The 27,117-nt window shown below is 37.9% G+C and overlaps 1 protein-coding gene across 1 annotated transcript in view; it reads right to left on the bottom strand.

The window, feature by feature from the left end:
* Positions 1–27,117, bottom strand: part of CDC5L (cell division cycle 5 like) — a 58,516-nt gene that overhangs the window by 13,512 nt on the left and 17,887 nt on the right. Inside the window, exons 7-14 of the mRNA XM_025382580.1 lie at positions 25,866–26,010; positions 23,720–23,908; positions 14,316–14,464; positions 11,095–11,257; positions 9,309–9,473; positions 7,739–7,819; positions 7,202–7,444; positions 4,028–4,225 (exon numbers count right to left, since the gene is read on the bottom strand). Of these exons, the coding sequence (XP_025238365.1) occupies positions 4,028–4,225; positions 7,202–7,444; positions 7,739–7,819; positions 9,309–9,473; positions 11,095–11,257; positions 14,316–14,464; positions 23,720–23,908; positions 25,866–26,010 (1,333 nt within the window). The remainder of the gene's footprint in view (positions 1–4,027; positions 4,226–7,201; positions 7,445–7,738; positions 7,820–9,308; positions 9,474–11,094; positions 11,258–14,315; positions 14,465–23,719; positions 23,909–25,865; positions 26,011–27,117) is intronic.

The following is a 27,117-nucleotide window of genomic DNA, read 5'->3' as shown; positions in this document are numbered from 1 at the left end:
CCCAGAACTGTCTACTAACTAAATCCTTGCCCTAAGTTTTCCCTCTTTAAAGTATTAAGGAAATTTTTTCCTGTGTAAAAATATCTGACTTTATAATGAAAATCACTGAGAAAATGAGATCTACTGTGCAGCCAATTTTGCAGAAATATAACCTTCAGACAAGTCAGGGGTCCCCATAAGAGCTACAAATACACTGAAAAGGATTTTAAGTGTGTTATCTGTATTTTTTAAGTTACTTTACTTCTAAGAAGTCAATGTTATATAATATTTCTTGACTACAGTTGACTGTGCCAGCAAATTACAGGGAGAAGTAGTATTACTTCTGGACCTACTTTCTATCTCTAAGGAAAGCCTTTCCATTTTTATAGCTAACATGACAAAATCCACTTTTCAGCCAAACTTCCTCAACACAGCAGTTTAGATACTATTTCAAATACTATTAAATTTAATGGCAGGCCTAAATTCAGACTTCTCATTTCACTTTTGCACCTACTGGAAATTATTTCACTCAAAATAATTATGTCTTCAGATGATTTCCTATTTCCACTTAAAGTAGAAACAAATTAGAACACTTCAAATTCTATTTGCACTTCCCAAATACAGTAATGACTCATTTATCTGGCATCATCAGAAAATGAGGTTCTCCACATTAAGCATTTTCCAGGTAACTGAAGCCCACAAACACAGAGAACTTGTCTGCCTTGTTCCTTGCTGTTATCCCAGGACCTAGAACAGTGTCCAGTACATGGTAGATAGGCAGTAATAATTACTGAACGTGTGAATAAATAAAAGTACTAAAGCTCTTTTATTTTTAACCATTTGTGAAAATGTTTTCTACACTGAATTACAGCCATCCCTCCCTTTAAAAAAAAAAAAAAATGACACTGAAAAGAAATAAAGTTTTTCTTATTAATTTGGGATACCACTATAAATAGCAATCACTTTACTCCCGTACAATGTATCTTAGTGCCTTTAAAGCTATTAAAATACACTGGGCTTTTTGCCACCATGTAAAAATGGCCTCAGCATGGTATGCTCTCATAACTTTTCCTTTCCTTATATTAACTGTCATTGCTGTGTTTGCTCTTGCTGTCTTATTTTACACACAAAAGTCTGGCAAGGTTCTAAACTTAATTCTGCCTCCAAAGCAGAATAAAATACATGGACTTGGTTACAATTCAGAAGCCTTTTCCACTTATTTCTGACCTGTAACTACATTCTGATTCTATTTATTTAACAAACTCCTTGCTCACACACATCCTCTACCACATTCTACATAAAATCTGAGATGGTTCTATTAGTTTTAAATGAGTATCTTAAGGATTTTCATTTAAGTGCTAAAGTTTCAAATATTAATCCTGAGTAATGAATGGCTCAAAGACTACCTCCAATGTAAACCTCAGGGAATTTTTTTTTTAATCCATTCAGGAGACACCAGCCACGACAAAGCTGGATTTCATCTTGCTTGATAGGCAGTGATAGGGCCATAATTTAGATTCACGGTTCCAAAGTTCATGACAGCAAAAATCGAACACACTGGCAGCCATGGCATACAGTGCTTACAGAGGAGGGCTTATCTCCTGAACCTAAGAGTGGAAAGGATAATTTAAGTACAGCATTTAGTTTATACAATATAACTGGAGTTCCTTCCCCACAACAAACTTTGAATAATGTTTATAATTTAGCAATCAACTGAAATGAAAGAATTACCACAACTGAAATAAAATATTTATGTATTTCAAACCAGTAGAACTGTGTCTTCAAAAACTAAAACAAGCTAAAAGAAACCTAGTTCTGAATTAGGGATGGATACAAATAAAATGGGGGTTTGTTTATTCGGGTCTTTGAGCTGCTTTTCTTTTTTTAAAAGATTTCTTGGACTTTCATTTGAAATAAGCATAGTTTGCTAAATTAAAGGACCTGATTAAGTATTCTTTAAAAGTAACTAGCTGGGTAAACAATAAAGTAAGTTATCCAAGAGTCAAGAAAAGAAAAATGACTTCAGACTGCTTTATGAATATTCTCCAAAATCACCAATCCTTCAACAAAAATAGTTCAACGGAAGATTTCAGTTCCTGGTACTGAACTGAACAAAGAGAACCACATGTTTTTAATGGTTGCTCATAAACGACCCAAATAAATCTCCAAAAGAACAGGAGTAGTTCTTTCAGTATTTTTCCCTTTAAAATTCATAAGACCAATTCAACACAGAAATAAAAATTACTGTACTTTATGGCACCACTCACTCTGTGACACATTTATTTGCTGTCATGAAAGTTAGTGCCTCAACAAAGTAAATGAGATTTAGGGAGAAAAAAATTTTCTACCATTTTAAAAAGCACAAAATGTCCTTGCCATTTGCGGCAAAAAGAGTTTACCCCCCTCAAATGAGAAGATTTTCATACTAAATAAGAAACCTAAGTATTTATATATAAATGATACAAAGAAGCTTTCCAAATAGCTTTTCAATCAGTGATGATGCTGACCTCAGATCACAATTACACTGCTAACTACCATTTATAAGAAACGAAGTCTACACAACCAAAAACTATAACTTACAATTTAACCACTGATGTTCTATCTTCCCTGGCTTTAACGCTGAACCGTAACACAGAGCAACAGCACACCCTGCTGGAAGTTGGTAACACGAATAATTAGCAGCACTGAACTGCTAAGATTTTACCCAAGATGAGAATTACTTCAGAACCAGTCATTTCTCACTAACTGAGAAAAAAAGAGGTTCACAGGCATTAACCATCAGCTGCCTATATATATGTGATCTTAAAGGTTAAATTAAAACTCAGAATAACTCAAATTAAAAGATACTGCTTTTTCCTGCTCATTTCCCCAGCCCCATACAGCCCCAACCACCCCAAGTGATTTTACTACTCTGGCTTTAACCCTAAATAAAAATATTTTCAAATGTGCTTTTTGTAAAGAGAAACTGGTAATCACATAGAAGAGGAAACCAAGCCCATTTTCTATATATGACTGCCTGAAGTACCCCTTCTCTCCCATCCCACCTTGGCCTTAGAAATGCCCCTAAAGATTACCATTAAGAATGCACAAGGCGTGGCCGGGCGCGGTGGCTCATGCCTGTAATCCCAGCACTTTGGGAGGTTGAGGTGGGTGAATCATGAGGTCAAGAGATCAAAACCATCCTGGCCAACACAGTGAAACCCCGTCTCTACTAAAAATACAAAAATTAACTGGGCGTGGTGGCGCGTTCCTGTAGTCCCAGCTACTAGGGAGGCTGTGGCAGGAGAATCACTTGAACCTGGGAAGTGGGGGTTGGAGTGAGCCGAGATTGCACCACTGCATTGCAGCCTGGCAACAGACTGAGACTCGGTCTCAAAAAAAAAAATGCACAAGGCAGCCTGGTGGCCTGTGAACCACAATTACATGCCATTGGCAAAATGCCTACACAGATTCTGGAATTCAAAATATGAAGACTAAATTAAGAAACCACATGTCCTGTTGAAAATATACGTATCTAGTATGTTTTCAACATTTTCACAGACATGGAAAATCATGGAAGCCACTGTCTAGAGAATCCAGCTCTGCCCTCCCTAACTCAAACTCACAGTAATCCAAGGATGAACAGAATTGTATTTAAGTTTTGTAAATGTGCTCTCTTTGCTATAAAAATGAAACTCCTTGGTACTGTTGAGATTCCTTTTTAGAGAAAACAGGCTATGCTAGCAATGACCTGCACTGTTCTGAGTGACTAGTGTTGGTTTCTTGGCTCCTTGCTCCCACATCTAAAGGTTCTGATTGACCTCTGGTCAACTTGCAGGGTACTCTTTAGTCATGAAGGTCAACAATTCTTTAAAAAAATAAAATAAAATAAACAAAAACAACGAACAAGGCCAAGGAAGATCCAACACTTAAGTGTGCTTTTCTCCAAGAACCAAAAAGGCAATAAGCACCTCAGGTGTATTTTTCTGAGATTGTCTCCAGTGGCATTATCTGGTTCATTATCTCAATCAAAGTACTTTTACAATTAAAATTTTGAAAGGATACCAACCTCGAGCCTCTTTTCAAGTGATTCAATTCTGTCCTTTTTACTAGCCAGATTGGCCCGTGTGTAGCGGCTCTGCCCAGGAAGATATAAAACTTGACTGTAGCATTCTTCCCACACCTGGTTATAGGCTTCACTTGAGAGTTCTCCATGGCTCATTCCTTGTTTAACCACTTCCATCTCCTGCACCAAAACATCCTGGGCCTGTTTACAATAATAATTACAGTAAGTTTAAGTACTACAAACACTTGCCATATCCAGAGAGCTTTAGAAGACTAATTTTTTCCCTCCTTCCTTGAGCCAAAGCCAAGGAGACATGATTGGTTGTTTTTTGGAAGGGGTGATAACAATACCTAGGAAAAATAGCCTCAGAAGCCTTTGAGTCAATGCAGACTGCTTTTTAAAAGTCAAGCATCCATGTTTCCTCGAAAGTATAAACATCCTTTGCTTTCACTCACTATAGCAGCAGTTATCATTTCTCAGGTACCTACTGTGTGTGAGAAACTAGGTTTAAAAGTTTTACCTACATTATATCCAAAGATCACAATCACCCTACAAATTAGCCAATATTAACCTCATTTAAAAGCTAATGAAATTAGGCCGGGCACAGTGGCTCACTCCTGTAATCCTAGCACTTTGGGAGGCTGAGGTGGGCGGATAAAGAGGCCAGGAGTTCAAGACAGCCTGGCTAACACAGCAAAACTTTGTGTCTACTAAAAACACAAAAATTAGCAGGATGTGGTGGCACACGCCTGTAATCCTAGCTACTTGGGAGGCTGAGGCACAAGAATCACTTGAACCCAGGAGGTGGAGGTTGCAGTGAGCTGGGATCACGCCACTGCACTCCAGCCTGTACAACAGAGCGAGACTCGGTCTCAAAAAAAAAAAAAAAAAAAAAAAAAAGGCTCATGAAACTAAGGCTCATAGAGATTCAACAACTTGTTAAGACCACATCGTTAGCAGGCAGCATGACGCAGAATACAAATGGCACCAATGGGTGTGCACCTTCCACTCTCCCACTCCACCGTACGTGCAGGACCTCACGTGATGGTAAAGGGGAGCTAGGCGTCTTTTTGTCACGTGGCTTTTTTTCTCATCCTGAAGGAATGCCCCTGACATTGCCAGAAAATGAAACTGGGGCACGAATCAGATGATAGATCAGCTTAGTTCACTACTAAAGAAAATAGTGTAAAATGACAGAATGAGAGGGAAAGCTGGACAGGCCTGGGTTCAGATCACAGCTTCACCATTTAAGCATCTCTCTGAGTTTGCTTAATTTATCTGAGCCCATTTCTCAGGCTTTTTCAGCTTGGAAAGCTGAAAAATACCTTTCCAAGCAATTACGATGCTGACCTTAGATCAGACGTGTTTGTTATTAGGATTAAGTGAACAATATACTATAGAGCCTAGCCCAATGCCAGACACAAAGAATTCCATAAGCATATGAATTTTTTCCCAGCCCTTTGCTTCACTGCTTATGAAAAACTGGGAACCACCTTCTGTGCCTTACAGAAGGCTTTCAATCTTTCTAGTAATAATAAAAATAAACATATCAAAATCCATAAAATCAAGAGAAATGATCAATAAACAATTTTAACAAAAAAATGGAAAATCATCTCTATAGGAGAAAAAATGGACACTTAAACAATAACTCTTAAGGGAAATAATGGAAACAAATCAATTTTAACATACCTTAAAGAAAGTATATTAAAGAAAAAGAAAATCTGACACTTTATTAAAAGAGAAATGCTATTTCACTCTGAAACTGTACACAATAAAAATTTACAAGTTCAGATCTTAGGAGAGAATATGGGTAAGTTATCTTTAAACTATCCATAAATAATCTGCTAAGTAAATAGCTGCTTCAAATTCTTTTTGGAACAAAGAGAAATATACACAGATAAATAAAATATGAGAGAATATTTAAGCTACTTTGTTTCAAACAATTCCAGACCAATACTTAGAATTATTATTTTTCAAAAACTGTGTTAGGGTTTATCCTCTACAGAATCTCCAAAAGCAACAACATGATCCTTGTTTCAGGTTTCCATACATATAATTTAGGAAAATTTATTTCCTAAATTCCTCTTCCCCTCATATTTTCACTTTAAAAAGAGGAAACTGTGCAAGTATCAATTTCATAGCCTGATTTTCAATCCCAGTTCAATGATTACATGTGCTTGACAGAGGAGGCAACTCAACGTCAGTTTCCCTATTGCACTTACTAAAAAATGAGTGACTCAAAGTTACTCCGAAATCAGGGACAAGTTGTTGAAATATAAATCGAAACCCTCCTTCCTCTATTTTCTAAAAATCCTATAATAAATATGTATTAGTTACGCAATACAGAAAATACAAAGTAAGAAATTGTGAGAAGGGAAGAAAGAGGAAAAATGCAGGAGGGAAGACAGGAGACTTTGTAAGAATCTTGTTTGTTTCATTCTAAGTATGCAGCAGCTCATTCCAAATCCATGGGTCTATCACTGCTCCTCAGGGCTGAAGACTAAAGAAAAAAAGACTAAAGAAAACTAATGACCACTCTGCTTCCAACTATGAGACCCACTGTATCTTCTTATACAATTATGGAGATTTCTATTTACAATCACAGTTGTTTGCTCTGTCAAAACAGAAGGAATAAAATGCGTATAGAAGAAAAGACCAGACATAGACTCATATAAGAAATCATGTCTTCATGTCCTTATCCAAAAGAGTAGGGGGAAATCATGTGAGGGGAATATAGTCAGTAAAAAAAATACTTCCTTTTTTTCAATAAGTAAAAGGTTTAATCTATAAACATGTTTATATTAGTCTTTCTTACCTCTTCATATTATTCTAAATAAGTGAGGTTTAGGTACTAAAGGCATCTAATTTTTATTCAGGGATAGCAGAGCTGAATACAGAAAATGGCAACTGCAACAACTGTCAACCAAGCCATTAATACCCATGAACCAAAAACACCCTGCAGGTGTTTATTTGATAAAGGTCTATCACACCGAACATGGGGGATGGAGGTATTTAAAGTATGTCTTCTTCATAACAATCTAAACATGTATCTCCTAATCATATGTTTCAGTTGTTTATGAATACCAATGGGGAAAAATAAGTTCATTATTTGTCCATGATACACAGCACCTAACAAATACCTAAATCTCAAGAAGAAATAGTCCAGCTCAATCATACCTTTTTCAGCTCTTCTTTGGAGAACTTTTCATAAGGATTATGTTCCAGATAGGTAATGTGCTCTGAATTATTGGTGCCAAACCCTACAGTTTTGCCTTTTTTATTTCCAGATGGTTCATAAGGGTGATGTAGAAGGTCATAATGAAGCATTGTGATCATTTCTTTTTTGATTAGTTCTTCACTTTTCTGTAAATCTGTTAAAGGCGGTTCTACATTTAAGGGTCTTAGAATAGTTTCATTTACCTAAAATGTTAAAACAAATACAATTACCAAACATATCACTGCAATATATTAATGTTATTACCTGTTACAGCACGAATTAAATAGCAGTTTTACATTTTCAAAAGCAATTTCTACTTTTTTCCTTCTAAATTCTGGTACTAGTGAAACATTTTAAAGATTGGGTTTGAGAACTACTTTGCTATATTCCAGAAAGTAGATGAAATTTTGTTTTATAGTCTTTATGAATGATGTAAAAAGCAGCAATCATATAAAAAGAAACTTAAAACTTCCTAAACCAGAAATTCTAACACTTACTTCTGACGGTCTTGGCAGATCTTTCTGGACAGCTTTATGCATTCGTTTCATTTCCTTTACACGCTCTGCATCTCGTATGGCCTAAAAAATGATTTTTATATCCTTTATTGCAGCTATAGCGTATTTGATATCTCTCAATAAAGCTAAAAACACTTTGGTATGTTAGAAATTGGTTTAAGTTTGTAGAAAGGCAATGTTAAGGCAACAGAAATGAATCGGTCTATTCACTCTCATTATAATAGAAACTAAGAGCTTCCAGTGTCTACTAGGGCATTCTCCAAATTTTCATGGATCCATCCATCATGTAACAAACTTCTCTTATCTAAATGGAAAACCTAAACTCCAAAGAGACTCCCACGACACAACTCTTTCTTCCCTTTCACTCCAAAATTACTGACTTAATTCAAAAAGCCAGCCAAAAAATGTAGTTTCCTGATTTTTATGAATAATGTGGGATAACACATTAAAATTTCACGCCATTTCTGAAGGAGTAAATGTAACTCAAAGTAGCTGAGAACTAAACACAAAAAGTACCATCCTCTGTTCCCACTGAAAAGCACATTCATATCGGTCCCCTCTAAAATATTATTTCCACTGATGTCATTCTCACTCCAATCCCCTGAGATTAAAGGTACCTAAAATCATTCAGCAATGGACTGCAGCAAGACTTACTAAAAAGGTCATATAATATCAGTTCTAGTTTAGGATTCACCACTTACCCACTATTAGACCTGAGAAAGTTGAGACCATGAGACCTGAATTCATCTGAGCTTGTTGAGTATTCCTTATTAGAACTATCTGGGACCAGAGTATCTTGGATTCCTGATTTTTTCAGATTCTGGAACATCTGCATTATACTAACTCTAATTCAAAAAGCTTCAATGAGCATTTCTTTTGAGCATCACGTCAGCACTCAAAAAGTTTTGAATTTTAGAGCATTTCAGATGTTGGATTTTCGGATTAGCAATGTTCAACCTGTAATACCAATCCTATTTATATCACTGTGCTGTTATGTGCAAATGAGAAAGTAATTACGTATAAGATATATTACTAGAAAGTGTTACTAATATTATTCTGACATACTCTATCTAAATTTCCAACTCCAGTTTAGATACAGGTCTTACTATGTTGGACTGGATTCAAACTCCTGGGCCCAAAGGATCCTCCCACCTTAGCCTCCTGAGTAGCTGAGACTACAGGCTCGTACTATCGTACCACCCAGAAACCAAGATGTATTTGTTTTTAAGACTAACCAATAACATCTTTTCTTTGCTAGATTGAAGCAATGTCCAAAAGACTACCTATGTGTATTTTAGAGAAGCATAATGAATTTGACAAAATGTATTTAAATTTCCATATATATATTTTTAAGAATGTCCATCAAAATATTGTGAGTATATTAATTATGTGAGGATACATTATTAATGACATAAATTATTTACTTCAGAAGTTTTTTCAATATTAAAAAGAACTAGGTAGAGATCTTGAGACATTTAATGGCTGTTCTTCATTCTTCGAGCCTACTGACACATTCAGCCGAACTCACGCTTCTTTCAGTACAGTTACCCACCTGCTTTCGAGCATCCACATCGGCAGCATCTTCAATGTAAGTATCATCTACTTCACGTTCTTCCAGCTCCTTCTCGGCATTTTCTGGTAGAACAATTTCAAAATCATTCTTAGGGGCAGGAAGGCCCAACAACCCTAAACGGAGATGTTCTCGAGATTCTCTTTCCTGTAGAAAAGAAGTGGTCCTTCTCAATTCATGCATATTAAATATTCAACCAGAATTTTATGAGTCTCTTAAAAATTGATAGCACAACAGTCTAGTCAAAATAACTGTACAATTTAAAATAACTAAGAGAATAATTGGATGGTTTCTAACACAAAGGTTAAATGCTTGAGGGGATGCACACCCCATTTTCCATGGTGTGATTATTACACATGCATGCCTGTATCAAGATATCTCATATACCCCATAAGCATATACACCTACTACGTATCCACAAAAATTAAAAATTACAGACAGAGAAAAAAAAGTCTCAAAAAAAATCAGCCTAATATTAATTCTAGAAAAATAATCCTGACTTCAGAGCTATGACAAGGCTTTTGTTTATTTTCTATCCCCTCTTCTTCCCAACATTAAGACCAATCAAAAACTTTCACTTGTGATCACTGAAGATACTCTGGGATATTCCAACAGGAGGTTTGAGGCCAGGGCAGAAAAAAGACCACTATAATTTTCATTTGAGGGAACATATTTCTGACACCGAAAGTTAACAGCAAATGAAAAGAACAGGTTCAAAAGTTAGTCTGTCCTTGGACTAATAAAACCCACTCTGAAAGATACTTGAATTTGTATGTATATGTTTATTGTTAATGAAAATACTAAATCCCATGCAGACGAAAGAAAGTAGAGTCCTGGTTCCCAAAAAACCCTCCTGGTACCCAGAGGTTTTCCAGTCCATCCTCAGTACTCACATGTACCAGGTGTGAGGAACAGATGAGTTGCTATGTCTAAAACATCCTCTGTGCTTACTCATACTGTAGTCTCCATCTGGGACAGCCCCCACCCTCCTTCGGAACATACCTCTTCCAATAAGGCTTTCCTGTTACCCAACAAATGTGATTATTCCCTTCTTTAACTACCCTAAGCACATTGGCTTTACTCAAAGGGCTTATTCTGTTCTGATATTACAATTATTTTTGGACTTAGTTTAGTACTGCCAATCTCCCCAGAATATAAATTTCCTCAGGACAAAGGACATCTATATTCAACTTTAGATCCCCTCAAATGTCCAAATGCACACTCCGCACTCATGAGGTTCTTAATCTGTTTAATTCTTATGTATCCATTCAGAGTTGGCTTTAGTTGATACCAATTTGAACTTTAAGAAACATATATAAATCAACCAAATATATATATGAAGTTAGAATTAATTTTAAACTGAAGACAAGCCAGTATAATTAGAAGTTTTTTTCTTTTTAATTTCACAATGATTTCTGTGGCATTAGATAATAAGGCCCAATAGCAAAGTAATAAATGCAATAACACGGGCAGAAGCAAAACTTAACTTTTACAATTAGCTTTCTACCTCACCTTGCTGAAGAAAACTTCAGTGAAATCAACAACAAACATCAATATTCACAAACCTAGTAAGCATAAAGAAAGATGGGTTTTGAGCCCAAAATATTCCCTTTCATCAAGTCTTACAGATCATTCTCTTTTTCTGGCATCCACAGGTGTATAGATTCTTAAGGTATACGTGATATGCACTAACAGGAGAAATTTTAATTTGGCACCCATGAGATATTAAAAAAAAATTTAAGAGTATTAAAAGGGAATTGACATTTACCATCTGCTTCACATAAGAGGGATCACTATAGTCTGCCATTCCATCCTCAGGATTAATGTTTAACTTGTCTCGAAGAGGAGTTCTACCCGGGGTAGAGTTCATAACCGGTTTGGGAGTTGTTCCACTCCGGGGAGTCAGCCCTTCAGCTCCATTAGAAGGAGTCCTAGAAAGACAGGAATCCCAATTAACAGAAGTGCCACTTATATTTAGATTGTGCTTTCAAATGTTTTTCACATAAATTATTTCACAGGAAATATAGAAAAAAAAGGAATAAAGATTTCAGAAATTCTGTCTAGCTGGTTTTGTTAGGATCTCTAGATTAAAATCAATGTTTGGTCTAGCTAGCATGGTATTTTTATTTTATTGACTTAAAATAATCACTATATTTGATATTTTCTTGCCTTCCTAAACTGCACCCACTAAACATTATTTCCACTTTTTCTTGGCACATTAGGGCGGCTAGGAACATGCAGCGGGCAGGGAGGTGGGCCACCACACTCAATGACCCCAGATGACTCTTTGAGTTTGGTGTATATTTGTCTCCTACCCTCCCTATCAAGCTGTTGGTTCTCACATCATTGTCACTGTCATTATTACCAAAGTACGCACTTTAAATAGTTCCTCCTTTTACATTTTGTTTAGAAACCAAACACCACACTTTTGGAATCACATGTATACATGAGTAAGTTCCTGAGGGAAGCCTAAGAGATTCTCCTAGGAATAAGATCCACAGAATCTGCAGCAACCTATATTTTAAATAATCAAAGCCTTTTTTTCCCCTGGTTGCCTATTTCCTGTATATTGGTGTGTTGCAGAATGGTGACGCTGCCAGACAGCTATTCCTGATAAGTAAGGTGTTATCACATAAGACGTGGTTCCCGTCCCCAAGGATTTTACAATTGAGGTGAGAGACAAGACATACAGTTGTCCCTAAGTATTCACAGGGGATCGGCAGATCAGTTCCAGGACCAAAATCTGCAGACACTCAAGTCCCTGATACAAAACGGCATCGTATTTGCATATAACGTATGCACATCTTCCCATGTACTTTTAAATCATCTCTAGGTTACTTATAATACCCAATACAATGTAAACGCTATATAAATAGTTGTTATATTGTATTTTTATTTGTGTTATTTTTTATTGTTGTACTGTTTGAGTTTTTAAGAATATTTTTTATCCACAGTTGGTTGAATCCACAAATGTGGAACCCTCAGATACAGAGAGCCAACTAAACATAGGAAGTGAGGTATTACGCTCTCTTATAAGACACTCAAGAAGTGTTAAATGTCTACGACTGGCTGTCAATGCTTCTTGGTTCTGCTGTCATGACACCTGTAATAGCCTGAAGTGCTTTCTCTACTAAATAACCAGTAGGAGGACATACCTTAACACTTAAAATTCAAAGTAAACCCCAAATATATCCAACCACTGTAAGTTCCAATTCCATTTTACTACTACATGCTTCCATAACATTTGTATTTTAAAGATTCTTCTTAAAAAACAGCAGCTTAAAACTAAGCAAAAGAGTTATAAAGAAATACTGAATTCCAGTTAACGCATGTGGAAGTGTTTAGGGATCAAGCAAACTGATATCTGCAAGTTACTTTGAAACTCATTAAAAAATATGATGGATTGGTGGATGGATATGCAATAAAGCAGATACAGTAAAATATTAACGATCTTAGAATCTAAGTGGTAGGTATATATATATGGATGTTCACTTTACCATTTGTCAACTTCAACAGGTGAGAGACTGGGTCTCCAAAACAAAGAGTTTATTTGGGAACAGCAAGGGATTACAATGTGGGATATGTGTGCTATAACAAACAGACCATAGGTATACCTGAGAGTGCTGGGGCAAGGAGAAGTTTTTAAAGATACAAGGGAGGAGTCTACGTAAACTGTTTTGAAACAAAGACCATTGGTTACAGGGACTTATCACAGGAGGTGGCATTTGTTTTCATTGCCGGTATACATAACAGTATCCCTTATCTGAAATGGGGGACCAGAAGAGTTTTAGATATGGGATTTTTTTTCAGATTTGGGGATAATTCCATTATACTTACTGGTTGAGCATGGCAAATCAGGAAATTTGAAATCTGAAACGTTTCAATGCGCATTTCCTTTGAGTGTCATATTAGTGCTCAAAAAGTCTGGATTTAGGCCGGGCACAGTGGCTCAAACCTGTAATGCCAGCACTTTGGGAGGCTGAGGTGGGTGGATTACCTGAGGTCAGGAGTTCGAGACCAGCCTGGCCATCATGGAGAAACCCCATCTCTACTAAAAATACAAAATTAGCCGGGCACGGCGGCGCAAGACTGTAATCCCAGCTACTCGGGAGCCCGAGGCAGAAGAATTGCTTGAACCTAGGAGGCAGAGGTTGTGATGAGCCAAGTTTGCACCATTGCACTCTAGTCTGGGCAACAAGAGCGAAACTCCGTCTCAAAAAAAAAAATTTGGATTTTGGAGCATTCTGGATTTTCAGATTTGGGATGCTCAACCTGTACTGGCTGTTGGTAGGGCAACATCTTCACAGAAGCAACTTATCTGGAATTTGTGTGGTTTTCAGAAGATCCCTGGAATAATTTCTGTCATGGGCATATATACGCATGAGGGTTCCTTTTTCATTAAAATGTAACATTAAGTGACTCCATTTCAATACTGATAACTTCCACACATTCTTTCAACCTTTCTAAATGCCTGAAATTTTCATAATAAAATGCTGGAGGGAAAGCAATACATAAAAGGATTACAATTTTAATAAAATTCACAAAGTAATCATTAAAAATGAATCAATCTACTCTAAAATCAAACACAAAGTATTCAAAAATAACGTGATAGGATCCGAAGTTTTGCAAAAGGACACTCCAATTAGACAGGTGTGGTGGCAGACGCCTGTAATTCCAGCTACTTGGGAGGCTGAGGCATGAGAATCACTTGAACCCGGGAGGCAGATAGGTTCCGTAAGCTGAGATCGTGCTACTGCACTCCAGCCTGGGTGGCGGAGCGAGACTCCATCTTTAAAAAAAAAAAAGGGAGAGGCACTCCACAGTATTTAACCATTTCCCAGACACTATTATTTATTACTGTGAAGAAGAAATCAAAGAGGAAAATTCAACACAATAAGTATTCGCTCTCCATAAACATTACTAAAGCAAACATGCTAAGTCCTTGAATTCATGTTTTTCTAAAATAAAAAACATGTTCATTTACAATACCTGAATGGAGTAGAGAGAACTGTGTTTGGAGTCTGTACAACCTGCCGCTGTGGAGTTACACCTGAGAAGTCACTCTCATGCAATGGGGTATTAAGTCCACCTTTTAATGGGGTGTCCACATTGGTGAGGGCCATGAGGTTCTGGGCTTCCTGATAAACAAGCAGGCGAAGAAGCACGGTTAACAGTTTAGACAGGCTTGCAGAATCTCTTCTGGTCCTACTATATAAATCTTGAAGCAGGCAGAATTCTTACTCATTTTCTCAATGAAAACCAACAGAGAAAATGAATACCAGTCATGTCAGATTTCAATGTTTCCATTCCTTCTATCAATCTAACACATCACATCAGAAGTTTTATATATCAAATAAAGTTTTATGTGTAGAGGTGCACTTTTGTGGCCTCACATATGAAATTACTATTACCCAAAAACTTCTCCTATTACCTGTGCCAAACCTCTCTATAATCATGAAATACAAGAATTCAAATTTCCCAGTGTGAGCTTAGGCCAAATGTCTGAATGCCTGGGTTTTAGTCTGGCTTCACCACTGAATTCTCTATCCAGTCTTCATTAGTGTCTCTGAGGTCTGTTTCTTCTACTGAAACTTAAGATACTCCCAAGCAACCTTTCCACTGCACAAGAAAACAACTTGTGGGGGTCAGGTCCCTTTCAGAAGTCTTGCCTGATCTCTTCAGGCAGAACTGCCCATGTTCTCTTTAGTCCCTCTATTGTAACGCCGTCCTCAGTGCTATCTTTGTACCCATAAATCTCTTAATGTCCAACTTAGGGCCTGTGGCAGAGTTTATTTTCCAAAGATGGTCACAACCTTCTTTCTCTCATGTTTCATGTTCTTAAAATCCAACCACGATACTCCTTCCATCAAGAGGTCGGGTCTATATTCCCTCCCCATAAATCTAGGTGGGCTTGTGATTCACCTGTAACCAACAGAATACAACAAAAGTGACAATGCTTGACCTCCAAGGTTAGTTTAGAAAAAATTACGCAGCTTCCCACCACATTCACATTGGAGCCCTGAGACACCATGTGAGAAGTTCAACTGTTCTGAGACCACCACACTATGAGAAAGCCCAAGCCACATGGAAAGACCACATGCAGATTCACTCCACATTCCCAGCTGAGGACCCACCCAACCAACAGCCAGCATCAACCACCAGACATGGAAAGACAACACCTCCAAATGACTCTATCCCCTCTCCATCAAATCACACAGAACTGCTGAGTCCTCCTTACTAAGGCCCTAGACATCACGGAGCACAGACGAACCACTCCTTCTGTGCCCTGTCTGAATCCCTGACTCACAGAAGTCATAAGCATAATAAAATGCACTAAACCACTAAATTTCAAGGCAAAATGAAAATAACCAGAGCAAGACTTAATTCCGTTATTCTGTATATCTTCACTCAGGAAAAAAAAACCTTGAATTTTACATTATCAAAGGCCCTGTGTGTGTCCTTTTTGCTATTCCAAATATAAAGCATTTACTAGAAAGAAACATATGTAGGCTTAGAACTTCTGCACAGGAAAGAGAAGAAATAAGAATCAAATGGCAAAAGTATATATTCCTGGAAGAGTGGGTGACATGACATATCATATGTGCCAAAATTACAAATAGGCAACACTCCCAAAAATAGTGTGGCTAAGGAGTGGGGGAGTTTGGTCCAGTAAAATGCTGGGGCATCTGAGAGCTATCTCCTATGTGGTGAATTATCCTGTGTCCACCTGGTTACACTGGGATGTTTCCCAGAATCCTCTTCCCTCTTGGTACCGAGTTAGAGTTCATCAAAAGTAAAACAGAGGTAGAGGCAGAAGCAGAAGCAGAGGTGACAGAGGTGAAGTAGCAACCACTATGCTCTGATGGCCGTCATTGGTTAGAGGTAGTGACAGACTTGCAGAGGAGCTGGCGAGTTTCAGTGTGTCCTTGCACCCCACTGCTCCATATATCCAATTCTCCTCCTTTATAGGCAGCCCTGGTGACCAGACTTCTGCTTCAAACTCACAGAAACAGTAGTGACAAAGAGCCAACAACCCTCCAGACTTCCATGCCTAGCCTCCAGATTTTCCTATAAGCTAGGACTCACCCCACACCAGGGCTGGTGACCTTTCTCCGATCTTTAACGCTCCTTTTCAGACCTTTAATGCCCTGCTTTTCTCATAACTGTATATGGGACTAATTCCTCTAACAAATTCCTTATTCCATGATTTTCATAGTGGTTCTGTTTCCTTAATTAAATCTTGACTGATGTAGCCTAGACTAGATCAGAGGAGGCCAAGAGAGAGAAGCAAAATTCCTCTTATCCCTAGCTACACACAACAGCAGCCAGAGGTACCACCTTTATCACACATAGAACAGAGACACTGAACCAATAAAAGCTCACAAAGTGAAAACTAAATTTATCAAAATTTTACATAAAAATATGTCACAGACTAGACTAAATCTCAACTTCTGTCAGTTCATCTTAGAGGTTCCAAAGGGCTTCAACCAATCATAATCATTTTTCACTAGTAGATATTTATTTTACTGTGGCAGAGACTTCTCCTTGTCACCAAGCACCCATTCTCTTCCTCCACAGTAACAGAAGCCTCAATTCTTAACCGGCACCTGGCTACCCAGAACAAATATCCCATGTCCCAGTAGCTAGGACATGTGTGCCTAAGTTCTGGTCAGCAAGACAGACAGAATGATGTGTACAAGAGATGTGTTCTTAAGAAGGGAAAGGGTGTGCCCTTTTTCCTCTTTCTTACAGGCTATATGCAAACATGATGGCTGGCCCTGCAGCGACTGTACCTGCCACAAGGAGAAACTAAGAAGAGAAACCTGACATGCGGGAGGACAAAAAAGCAGGTGCCCAGGTCCCTGACACCAGGGAGTGCCACACAAGCCCGTTTGATTTATCTCTCAACATTTAGAACATGAAACAGAAATAAATCTCTATTCTATTTAGGCCACTGTTAGAGGTTTTCTGTTACAGCTAACCCTAATTCCAACAAATATATAACTTCCCCCACATCTTTTAGAAGAGGAATCCAAAGTTACAAGCCCCAAACTTACTGTATATGGCTCAGGTTCTAAACCTGTTTTGTGCTTTTTCAAAATAACTACTACTCTTTCAGTTAACATTCACTCATTACTTCAATATTCTTTAACAATCAGTTAAAAAGCCTGTATTAAAAACACAGAAGGATACTACTAGGCTATAGGAATTAAGACAGTGTGGTACTGGCACAGGATAGATAACAGATCGGTGAGACAGAATTGAGAGTCCAGAAATAAACTCTTACATTAATGGTCAATTGACTTTTTTAAGGGCTGCTAATAAGACCATACAATGGGAAAAGAACAGTCTTAACAACAAATTGTGTTAGGAAAACTGGATATCCACATGCCCAAGAATGAAGGTAGAGCCATACCTAATAGTACATACAAAAACTAACTCAAAATGGATCACAGACCTGAACGTAAGCACTAAAACTATAAAATCCGAAGAAAAAGCATGGGAGTAACTCTTCATGACCCAGGGTTGGAAAGAATTTCTTGGGTAAGATTAAATGCATAAGCAAAAAAGAAAAAGACAGCTAAACTATACCTCATGAAAATTTAAACCTTCTGTACTGCAAACGAGAACATCAAGAAAGTGAAAACACAACCTATAAAATGAGAGGAAACATCTGCAAGTTATATCAGATAAGGAACTTATTTATATCCAGAATATACAAAGAACTCTTACATTATTAAAAACCCAGTCAGGTGCAATGGTTCACGTATATAATTCTAGCACTTTGGGAGGCTCAGGTGGGAGAATCTTGAAGCCAGGAATTCAAAACTAACCTAGGCAACACAAGCAAGACCTTGTCGCTACAAAAAAATTTTTTTAATTAAAAAAAAAAGATAACCCAATTTAAAAATGGGTAAAGAATATGAATAGCCATTTCTAAAAAAAAAATAGATACACACACACACACACACACACACACACACACAGGCCAGGCCAGGCACAGTGGCTCACACCTGTAATCCCAACATTTTGGGAGGCCAAGGTGGGAGGATCGCTTGAACCCAGGTCTTCAAGACTAGCCTGGACAACATAGTGAGATCCCATCTCTACAAAAATAAAAAATTAGCCAGGCATAGTGATGCACACCTGTAGCCCCAGCTACTTGAGAGGCTGTGGTGGGAGGGCTGCTTGAACCTGAGAAGTTGAGTCTGCAGTGAGCCACAATAGCGCCACTGCACTCCAGCCTGTGTGACAGAGTGAGACCCTGTCTCAATAACAACAACAACAAAGATATAAAAATGACCAATAAGCACACGAAATGTCATTAGCTATTAGGGAAATGCAAATCAAAAACACAAGATACCACTTCACAACTAGGATCTGTTTGATTACAAGAAAGCTATAATCAAAAAGACAGAAAACAAGTGTTGGTGAGGATATAAAGAATTAGAACCCTTATACATTCCTAATAAAAACGTACAACGGGCTAGGCACGGTGGCTTATGCCTGTAATCCCACCGTTTTGGGAGGCTGAGGCACAGAAGGATCACTTGAGGTTCTTGAGGTCAGGAGTTCAAGACCAGCCTGGGCAACACAGTGAGACCCCCATCTCTACAAAAAATTAGAAAATTAATTGGGCCTTGTGGTGCATGCCTGTAGTACCAGCTACTCGGGAGGCCAGGTTGGGAGGATCGCTTGAGCCCAGGAGGTCAGGATTGCAGTGAGCCATGATTGTACCACTGCACTCCAGCCTGGGCAACAAAGCAAGACCGTGTCTCAAAAATAAATAAATAAAATGGTGCAGCGACTTTGGAAAACAGTCTGGCAGTTCCTCATAAAGTTAAACATAGTTACCACAGGACCCAGCAATTCCACTCCTAGGTATATACGCAAGAGAAAGGAAAAAAACATGTCCACACAAGCATCTGTTCAAAGCATTATTCCTAACAGTCAAAAGGTAGAAACAACCCAACTGTCCACCAGCTGACAAGTGGATAAACAAAACATGGTATATTCATACAATGGAATATTACGCAACGACAAAAAGGAATGTAGTACTGATACAAGCTACAGCATGGATGAACCCTGACGATATTATGCAAAGTGAAAAAAGCCAGTCACAAAACATCACATATTATATGATTTCATTTACATATATGTGCAGAATAGGGAACTCTATAGAGATACAAAGTAGATTAATGGGTGCCTAAAAACTTGGCAGGTTTGAGGGGAATGGGGAATGGGTAGGGGTTTTTTTTCTGGATGATAAAATTATTCTAAAATTGACTGTGGTGATGGCTATACAACTCGATAAATACAGTAAAAATGGGTGAATTCTGTAAGAATGGTATCTCAATAAAACTGTTTAAAAACCATGAAAGGAGTTCCATTAAATGTCCCTTATATTACTGTAAAATGTAATTTTTTCCCAAAATTAAAAAAACTATGTATTTTTTTTAATTTCAAGTGTGAATAATCACACTTGCAAACTTCTTCAAACAGCACCACTGAAAAAAGTAGGGGTCAGGTGCAGTGTCTCATGCCTGTAATCCCAGCATTCTGAGAGGCCAAGGCGGGCAGATCACTTGAACCCAGGAATTCGAGACCAGCCTGGGGCAATATGCCGAAACCCTGTCTCTACTAGAAGTAAAAAAACTGGCTGGGCACAGCGGCCATGATTGTGCCACTGCACTCCAGCCTGGGAGATGCGAGTGAGACCCCATCTCAAAAAAAAAAAATGGGGAACAGGTTATTCCTATCTGTCAGAGAAGCGGAGACATCTGAAAGGCTGAGGCGTGGATAAAGCGACAGAACCAGGAAAGCACGCTCTGTATTTTAATGAAAGGGCTGGATAAGTGCTACACACGCACAAGCAATACTAAGCCACGTAACACTGACAGAGCCTCTATCAGAAGCATCTCCATCACTTCAGGGCCACCAGGAGGAGATGGCCAGTGGGATTCTTACAATATCTATAGCCATTATTGCCCCCGTTATTAACAGGTCTATATCATTTAAGTGGATTCCTGTTTGTATTCTGGATTGTTTAGTTCCCTCCATGTTTCCTCTGTGAGTGGTTAGGTTTTCTCTTTCCCAGCCTGCCTGAACAGGCTTATCTGACACTTTACCTGGCCTTGAACGCCTGAGAACACATTCCTTACTTGTGTTCAGACTCCAAGGAAATAAATGCAAGATCACATTATCGTTTTTAAAGCTTCTGATATGCTAGATATTTTACTTATTTACTTGAGAAACCGTATGTTCAGACCTCCTCAAAGCCTTGAGCTGGTTAATAACTAGTGTGCCATAAATTCGTAAACTTTCATGAAACAATATAAAAAGAGAAGAAAAGGGAGAGTGATAATAAAAAACAACATCTATGAGATTTTTAGTCTCACACATACACCCCTCCCCTCTCTCTGTCTCTCAGGATTTACAAAAGACAGCGGGGCTTTACTCTCTGAAGACAGTACAAAAAAGATTTCTAAACCAGAGAATACCAAGAGTTAAGAGCAAAATTATCACTATGAAAATAGAGAAATGAAGCAGAAGTTTTTATTTTAGATTGGAGACATCCAGCCTTTTTCCCCAACTGTTTCCCCAGAGGCTGGCCAACTTTATACCCTGTAGATAGGAGACTGGAAATTACTTCTCTGAAGAATCTAACCTAAGCAAAAAGAACTAACACTGACCCAAAAGGACTAACACTGACATCAAGAATTTCCCCAATGAAACATCCCAGCCATATCAGTCTCCAGGGAAGCCAAGAGTCAAAGAGCCCTACCCACACCCAGAGAGTTTCCAATCAGCTTGTGATTGCCCCCCACCCACTTCCAGACACAGGCAAAGAGCACCAGACATTTGAGGAAATATCCATCAGGAAAGACAGAAAGGAAACAAAACAAAAAACTTAGAAACTATGCAAGGAAAAGAAAACTTGTAAAAACAAAACCATCATTAACAGCCTCAGAGACATAAGATACTCATGAAATAAGAGATGGTAAAAAAAAAAAAAAAATACCAAACAAAATTTTAAAAAGCACTTAAACATTACATATATGATAGTAAATTAAAAACCAAATAAAGAAAAAATTGAGAAAACCTCCTACAAATAAATCAAAATCAGTAAGATAGAAAACTGCAGAGGAATTAATAGAAAACTTGGAGGTTCATAAAGAGATCAACGAAAGGGAGAAAGAAATTTTAATTCAAAATAATTTTACAAAATTGAAGGCCAGGAGTCTCCGGAATGAAAAGATCCACAGTGGTTGAAAAAGACCTACACCAAGAAACATGCATCATAAATCATGTAAGATAATATAAGTTTCCAGAAAAGAAAAAACTAGGTTTCCTTTTAACAAACTGAACAGTATGGGAGGTCTCAAGAGCAACAGTGGAAGCCAGAAGACCCTGCAGCGCTACCTTCAACACTGTGAACAAAAACCACTGCAATATGGGATTCTATACCCAGTTATACTATCAATCAAGAGGGTAGATAAGTAATTGACAGATACACAAGATCTTGAAAAATTCTACCTCTGGAAACAATCTAAGGGTCCATCAATGGAAAAATGAATTAAAAAATATGTTGTATATAAACACAATAAAATACTTTTCAGCCTTAAAAAAGAAATCCTGTCATTTGTGACAAGATGCATGAAACTGAAGGACGTTACATTAAGTGAAATAAGCCAGATACAGAAAGACAAATTTTACTTATTTGTAACAAATGTTACTTATTTTGGATCTAAAAAAGTCAAACTCACAGAAAAAGAGTAAAATGGTGGTTACTAGAGGCTGAGGGGTGAGGGAACCAGGGAGATGTCTGTCAAAGGACACAAAATTTCAGTAACAGAGGAGAAATAAGTTCAAGAGATTATACATTGCAGTAATTATAGTGAATAACAGTATACTGTACATTTGAACATTGCTAAGGGTAGATTTTAAGTGTTCTTACCACAAAAAAATGATATATACGTAAAGTAATGTACATGTTAAACAGCTTGACTTAGCCATTCCATAAGGTATATATATATCAAAACATCATACTGTACACCATAGATACAATTTTTCCTTATCAATGAAAAAAACTAATAAAAAAAAATCTACCTCCTATGAACCCTTTCTCTGAAAGCTACTGAATGATAATCTTCATTGAACAAGGGAGTAAACCAAGACAGCCAAAGGCATGGGAGCCCGAAAAGACATTGATCCAAGGGACTCTCTAGGGTGACAGTGAAGGGAAATCAAAACAAGAAGCCATAAACAAGCCCTGAAGAAAAATCACTCCAGGCAAGAACATTCGGAAGTTCTAAGAAAGACTTCTTCAAAGAGATAAGAATATCTGAAGTCAGTACAGGTTAGAGAAAACGGACACAGCCAGCGTAGTCTAGAGTTGAATTAGGGCTTAGTCAAAAAATTTAGCAACTGAATAAAACAAGTATTAACTCCAAGTAAAACAAAATACTATACCGCAAAGCAAAATGGTATGCTATAGATTACATACTATATGTAAGAGTATTACATATTTGTATAACTTACACAAATTATAAGGTAATTCATGATTTAGCAATGAATAGGATTTACAGAGTTGTAAGATAAACCAAGAATCTAAAGCTAACCAAATTATAACAGACAATAGGGGAAGAGAAAATGTATGCATGACGGACACAGAGGGTGTGAAAGCCAAATGTCAAATTATATATGGAAAAACAACAGATAATGCCCAAAACTGAAAATGGTCAACGAGTAACAAAGATCTTAAACGGTAAAAGTAAAACAAAGGGTTGTAACAAGTACCTCTATAGATGAGAGGCACAACTGTTTTTCTTGCTAAGCCTTACACAACCGTTTGCCTTGAATCAAAACCTTAAAATTATATTCCTGACTATCAGAGACGAGGAAATGAGATGTAAGAGTACCAAAAGACCCAACTATGTTTTGTAGGTTTGGATATTCTCTGGTATACAGATACCCTGGGAACACACAAAGCTGTGTCTACCCCATGTGTTAGAGAGAGGGAAGAAAGCAGAATTGCAGGCACACTATGCGAAGCTAAGCACAGAAATGCAAGGAAGTATTTCTTTCTTCCTAGGATTGGTAGGCAATGTGAAATTTTACAAAACTATGCTTTACTGACAGGTACAAAAGACTAATGAAGGTAAAAGGGTTGGCTTCAAAAAGTTACAAATTAATAAATGAGAAAATAAAACTTATTGCTGAATCTATTTAGCTTCTCTACTACAGAAACGTTGCAAGATCTATGCATTCAGGACTCAGTTTCAAACCATTTACACTAAAAGAAACACAACCAAACCACTTAGTTCTCCTGCATGATACTTCTAAGGACAATAAACAAAGTAAAAGGCTCTTTCTACTACGTGACACCTTACCTGCAGAATTCTGTCCTGGGAAGCTGGTGTTCGTGGTGTTCTAAGAGCAATGCTGTTGTTGGTGACATTGTACTCAGACAAAAGTGTACTGGAAGCAGAGTTTGTTATGCCAGATTCCTCGGCAGTTTGACGTGCAATTTCACTCGCTTGGCCTACTTTTACAACTTCCTGGAGTTCTGCATCTGAAATCTAAAAGGACACAATTATAGTAAGCAACATTTTAACTGAGGCCGGGCACAGTGGCTCACACTTGTAATCCCAACACTCTGGGAGGCCGAGGAGGGCAAACTGTTTGAGCCCAGGAGTTGGGGACCAACCTGGGCAACAGAGCAAAACTGTCTTTTTAAAAAAAAAAAAAAAAAAAAAGCCCTATTTTAACTGAGAGCTGACACATCTTTAAATTTCCACATCCCAGAAAAACGAATTGCTAAAGCTGTGTGATTAGTATCAGGGGTTCACGGTAGTACTCATCTTTTTTGTGGCTTTGAAAGTTTCCATAATATAGCTTTAGAAAGTCTTCCTTACAGAATGCGAGGGGAAAATTCACATTTGATATAAAATCAAGCTACAAAGGCTGTATCTCTATACTGAAATTCTTTCAAATCAACGTATCAATGTACCAAGAATGTAAAATAGCAGCATTTATACAAAACTGGAGGAGGAAGACTGAAAACCAATTAAAATATTACACAGAAATACTCCAGTGAGCCACAAGATCCCTAAGAAAATCTAAAGGTGTTGTGTTAGTAATCTTACCAAAATAAATATCCTAAGGTGTACTAAGAAAAAAATTAAAGACAAAATTTCAATTTAATAAATATCCCCACTAGGAATGTCAGGATACGACAAAATTAGTTTATGCCCAAGAATCTTGTGTTGATGCAGCCAATGTGCTCACAGGGGGAAAGAGTTCTTCTGGTCTCCTAAGTCCTTTCTTCTGCACCATTAAATCTGTCCAATTCTACAAAGCTGTACTACTCAAAACAGAAAAAAAAGAAGGTTAGCTAGGCACAGTGGCTCACACCTGTAATCCCAGCACTTTGGGAGGCCGAGGCGAGTAGATCATGAGGTCAAGAAATCGAGACCATCCTGGCCAATATGGTGAAACCCTGTCTCTACTAAAAACACAAAAATTAGCTGGGCATGGTGGCGCACGCCTGTAGTCCCAGCTACTTAGAATACTGAGGCAGGAGAATCACTCGAACCCGGAAGGCAGAGGTTGCAGTGAGCCTAGATGGCGCCACTGTACTCCAGCCTGGCGACAGAGCGAGACTCAGTCTCATAAAAAAAAAAAAAGGTTACTCTAAGGTCCCATGTTTCTGATCAACTAGAATAAGTAAAAAGAATACAGCCTGTAACAAGCTGAATGAAAGAATGTTTGTATCTTTTCTCCACAACTCCCACATTGATTTTCGTAACTGTTGTCTCAAAAAAGACAAGCAAAACACAACAAAACATTCCCTGGGAGAAGGTAGCTTAAAGTCCACAAAGCCAAACCACACCTTTACCCTTGTCAGCTACAAAAAAGAAGCCTAAAATCCTAACCTGTTGACAAAATGTTAAGAGCTGACGATTACTTACCAAACCATCATATGAGCAGTTTAAGACCTGATACAATAATTTACACAGAGAAGCTGAAGCTATCTTATCATACCTATATCACAATTACTTGTGGGTTTTTCTTTTTCTTTTTTTTTTTTTAGACAGAGTCTCACTCTGTCACCCAGGCTGGAGTGCGGAGGCACGATCTTGGCTCACTGTGACCTCCACCTCCAGGGTTCCAGTGATTCTCCCGCCTCAGCCTCCTGAGTAGCTGGGATTACAGGTGTGTGCCACCACGCCCAGCTAATTTTTGTATTTTCAGTAGAGACAGGGTTTCACCACACTAGGCAGGAACTCCTGTTGTCTTGAACTCCTGACCTCAGGTTATCTGCCCGTCCTGGTCTCCCAAAGTGCTAAAATAACAGGCGTGAGCCACCGCAGCCAGCCCACAATTACTTGTTTTTATGTGTGTCTTACCCATTAAACTGTGAATTTCTTAAGAGCATCCAGCACAAACCTGGCACACAGGCCTTCAAACATTTGCTGAATAAATGATATAAGCATATAAATTCACATAGTGAAAAATTTGCTTTTATCAGATTACCTGAGGGGCAGGAAGTACTAGTTTGCTTCTCTTTTTAGTAAATTCAGAAACACCACTAGTTTGAAGAATAGCTGATGGTAAATCAGATTCTTTTTTCCTTTTCAAATGCTGTTTGTCTTTTTTTCTATCTCTTCCTTCTTTTTCACTGTCATGGATCAAGGTAGAAAAGACATTTGTAAGTTACATATAGGCAAAAACATTAAAATTCATACAAATACTCATACCCTTTGAACAAACAACCTCATTTCTAAGAAAATAACTAAAAAGCCGGGTGCAGGGGCTCACGCCTGTAATCCCAACACTTTGGGAGGCCAAGGTGGGTGGATTACCTGAGGTCAGGAGTGCGAGACCAGCCAGGCCAACGTGGCGAAATCTCGTCTCTACTAAAAATACAAAAATTAGCCAGGCGTAGTGGCGTGTGCCTGTAATCCCAGCTACTCGGAGGCTGAGGCAGGAGAATCACTAGAACCTGGGAGGTGGAGGTTGCAGTGAGCTGAGATCCTGCCACTATACTCCAGCCTGGGCGATAGAGAAAGACTCCATCGCAAAAAAAAAAAAGAAAAGAAAAGAAAAGAACTAAAAAAAGGCAAAAACAATATGCATTAAGTGGTCCCCTACACCATTACTTACTATATTCAAGATAAAAGCAAACTCAGAATAGCAATAAAATTATTAATAACATACCCTAAGTAATTGAAGTACTAAATATTAAAACATATAAGTATGAAGACTGTGATAAGCAAAACATTCCACATAATGTCAAAAGAAAAACTATTCCTATATTATGAACATTCAATGAAAATGTGTGTGCACATAGGAAAAAGTATGACAAGTATGTAAAAAGGACAATGTGTATGAAAGAAATAATATTAAAATATAGTATTTAAATTTCCCTTTAAAACTTACTAAATTGTCATGATTCTTAAAATTCACAATTTTTTTAAAAAGGCTGTTTTAATACTGACAAGCGACATCTAAACATGATTAAGAAGCCTAAAGACAGGCTCGAAGCAGTCTTTCAAAGCTCCAGGAATACCTCCTCCCCTTCTGCGTCTTTCTTGCCTCCCCCACTTAGTACTCCTTCCAAATCAATAGTTTTCCTGTTCCATCTCTTTATTTGTACAGCCTACCTAAAGCAAAGTCCTAATTTGAGGAATAAATACAATGGAGTACATCTAAGAAAATCCTATTTTACAATGGCTGATAGCTGTTGTTTTGTAACAATTCATATCAACAGAAATTAAAGGTCAAC

Source organism: Theropithecus gelada, chromosome 4, assembly GCF_003255815.1.
Source record: "Theropithecus gelada isolate Dixy chromosome 4, Tgel_1.0, whole genome shotgun sequence".
Lineage (NCBI taxonomy): Eukaryota > Metazoa > Chordata > Mammalia > Primates > Cercopithecidae > Theropithecus > Theropithecus gelada.
The sequence above is the reverse complement of the archived record's forward strand: the minus strand, read 5'-3'. Positions and strand labels throughout refer to the sequence as shown.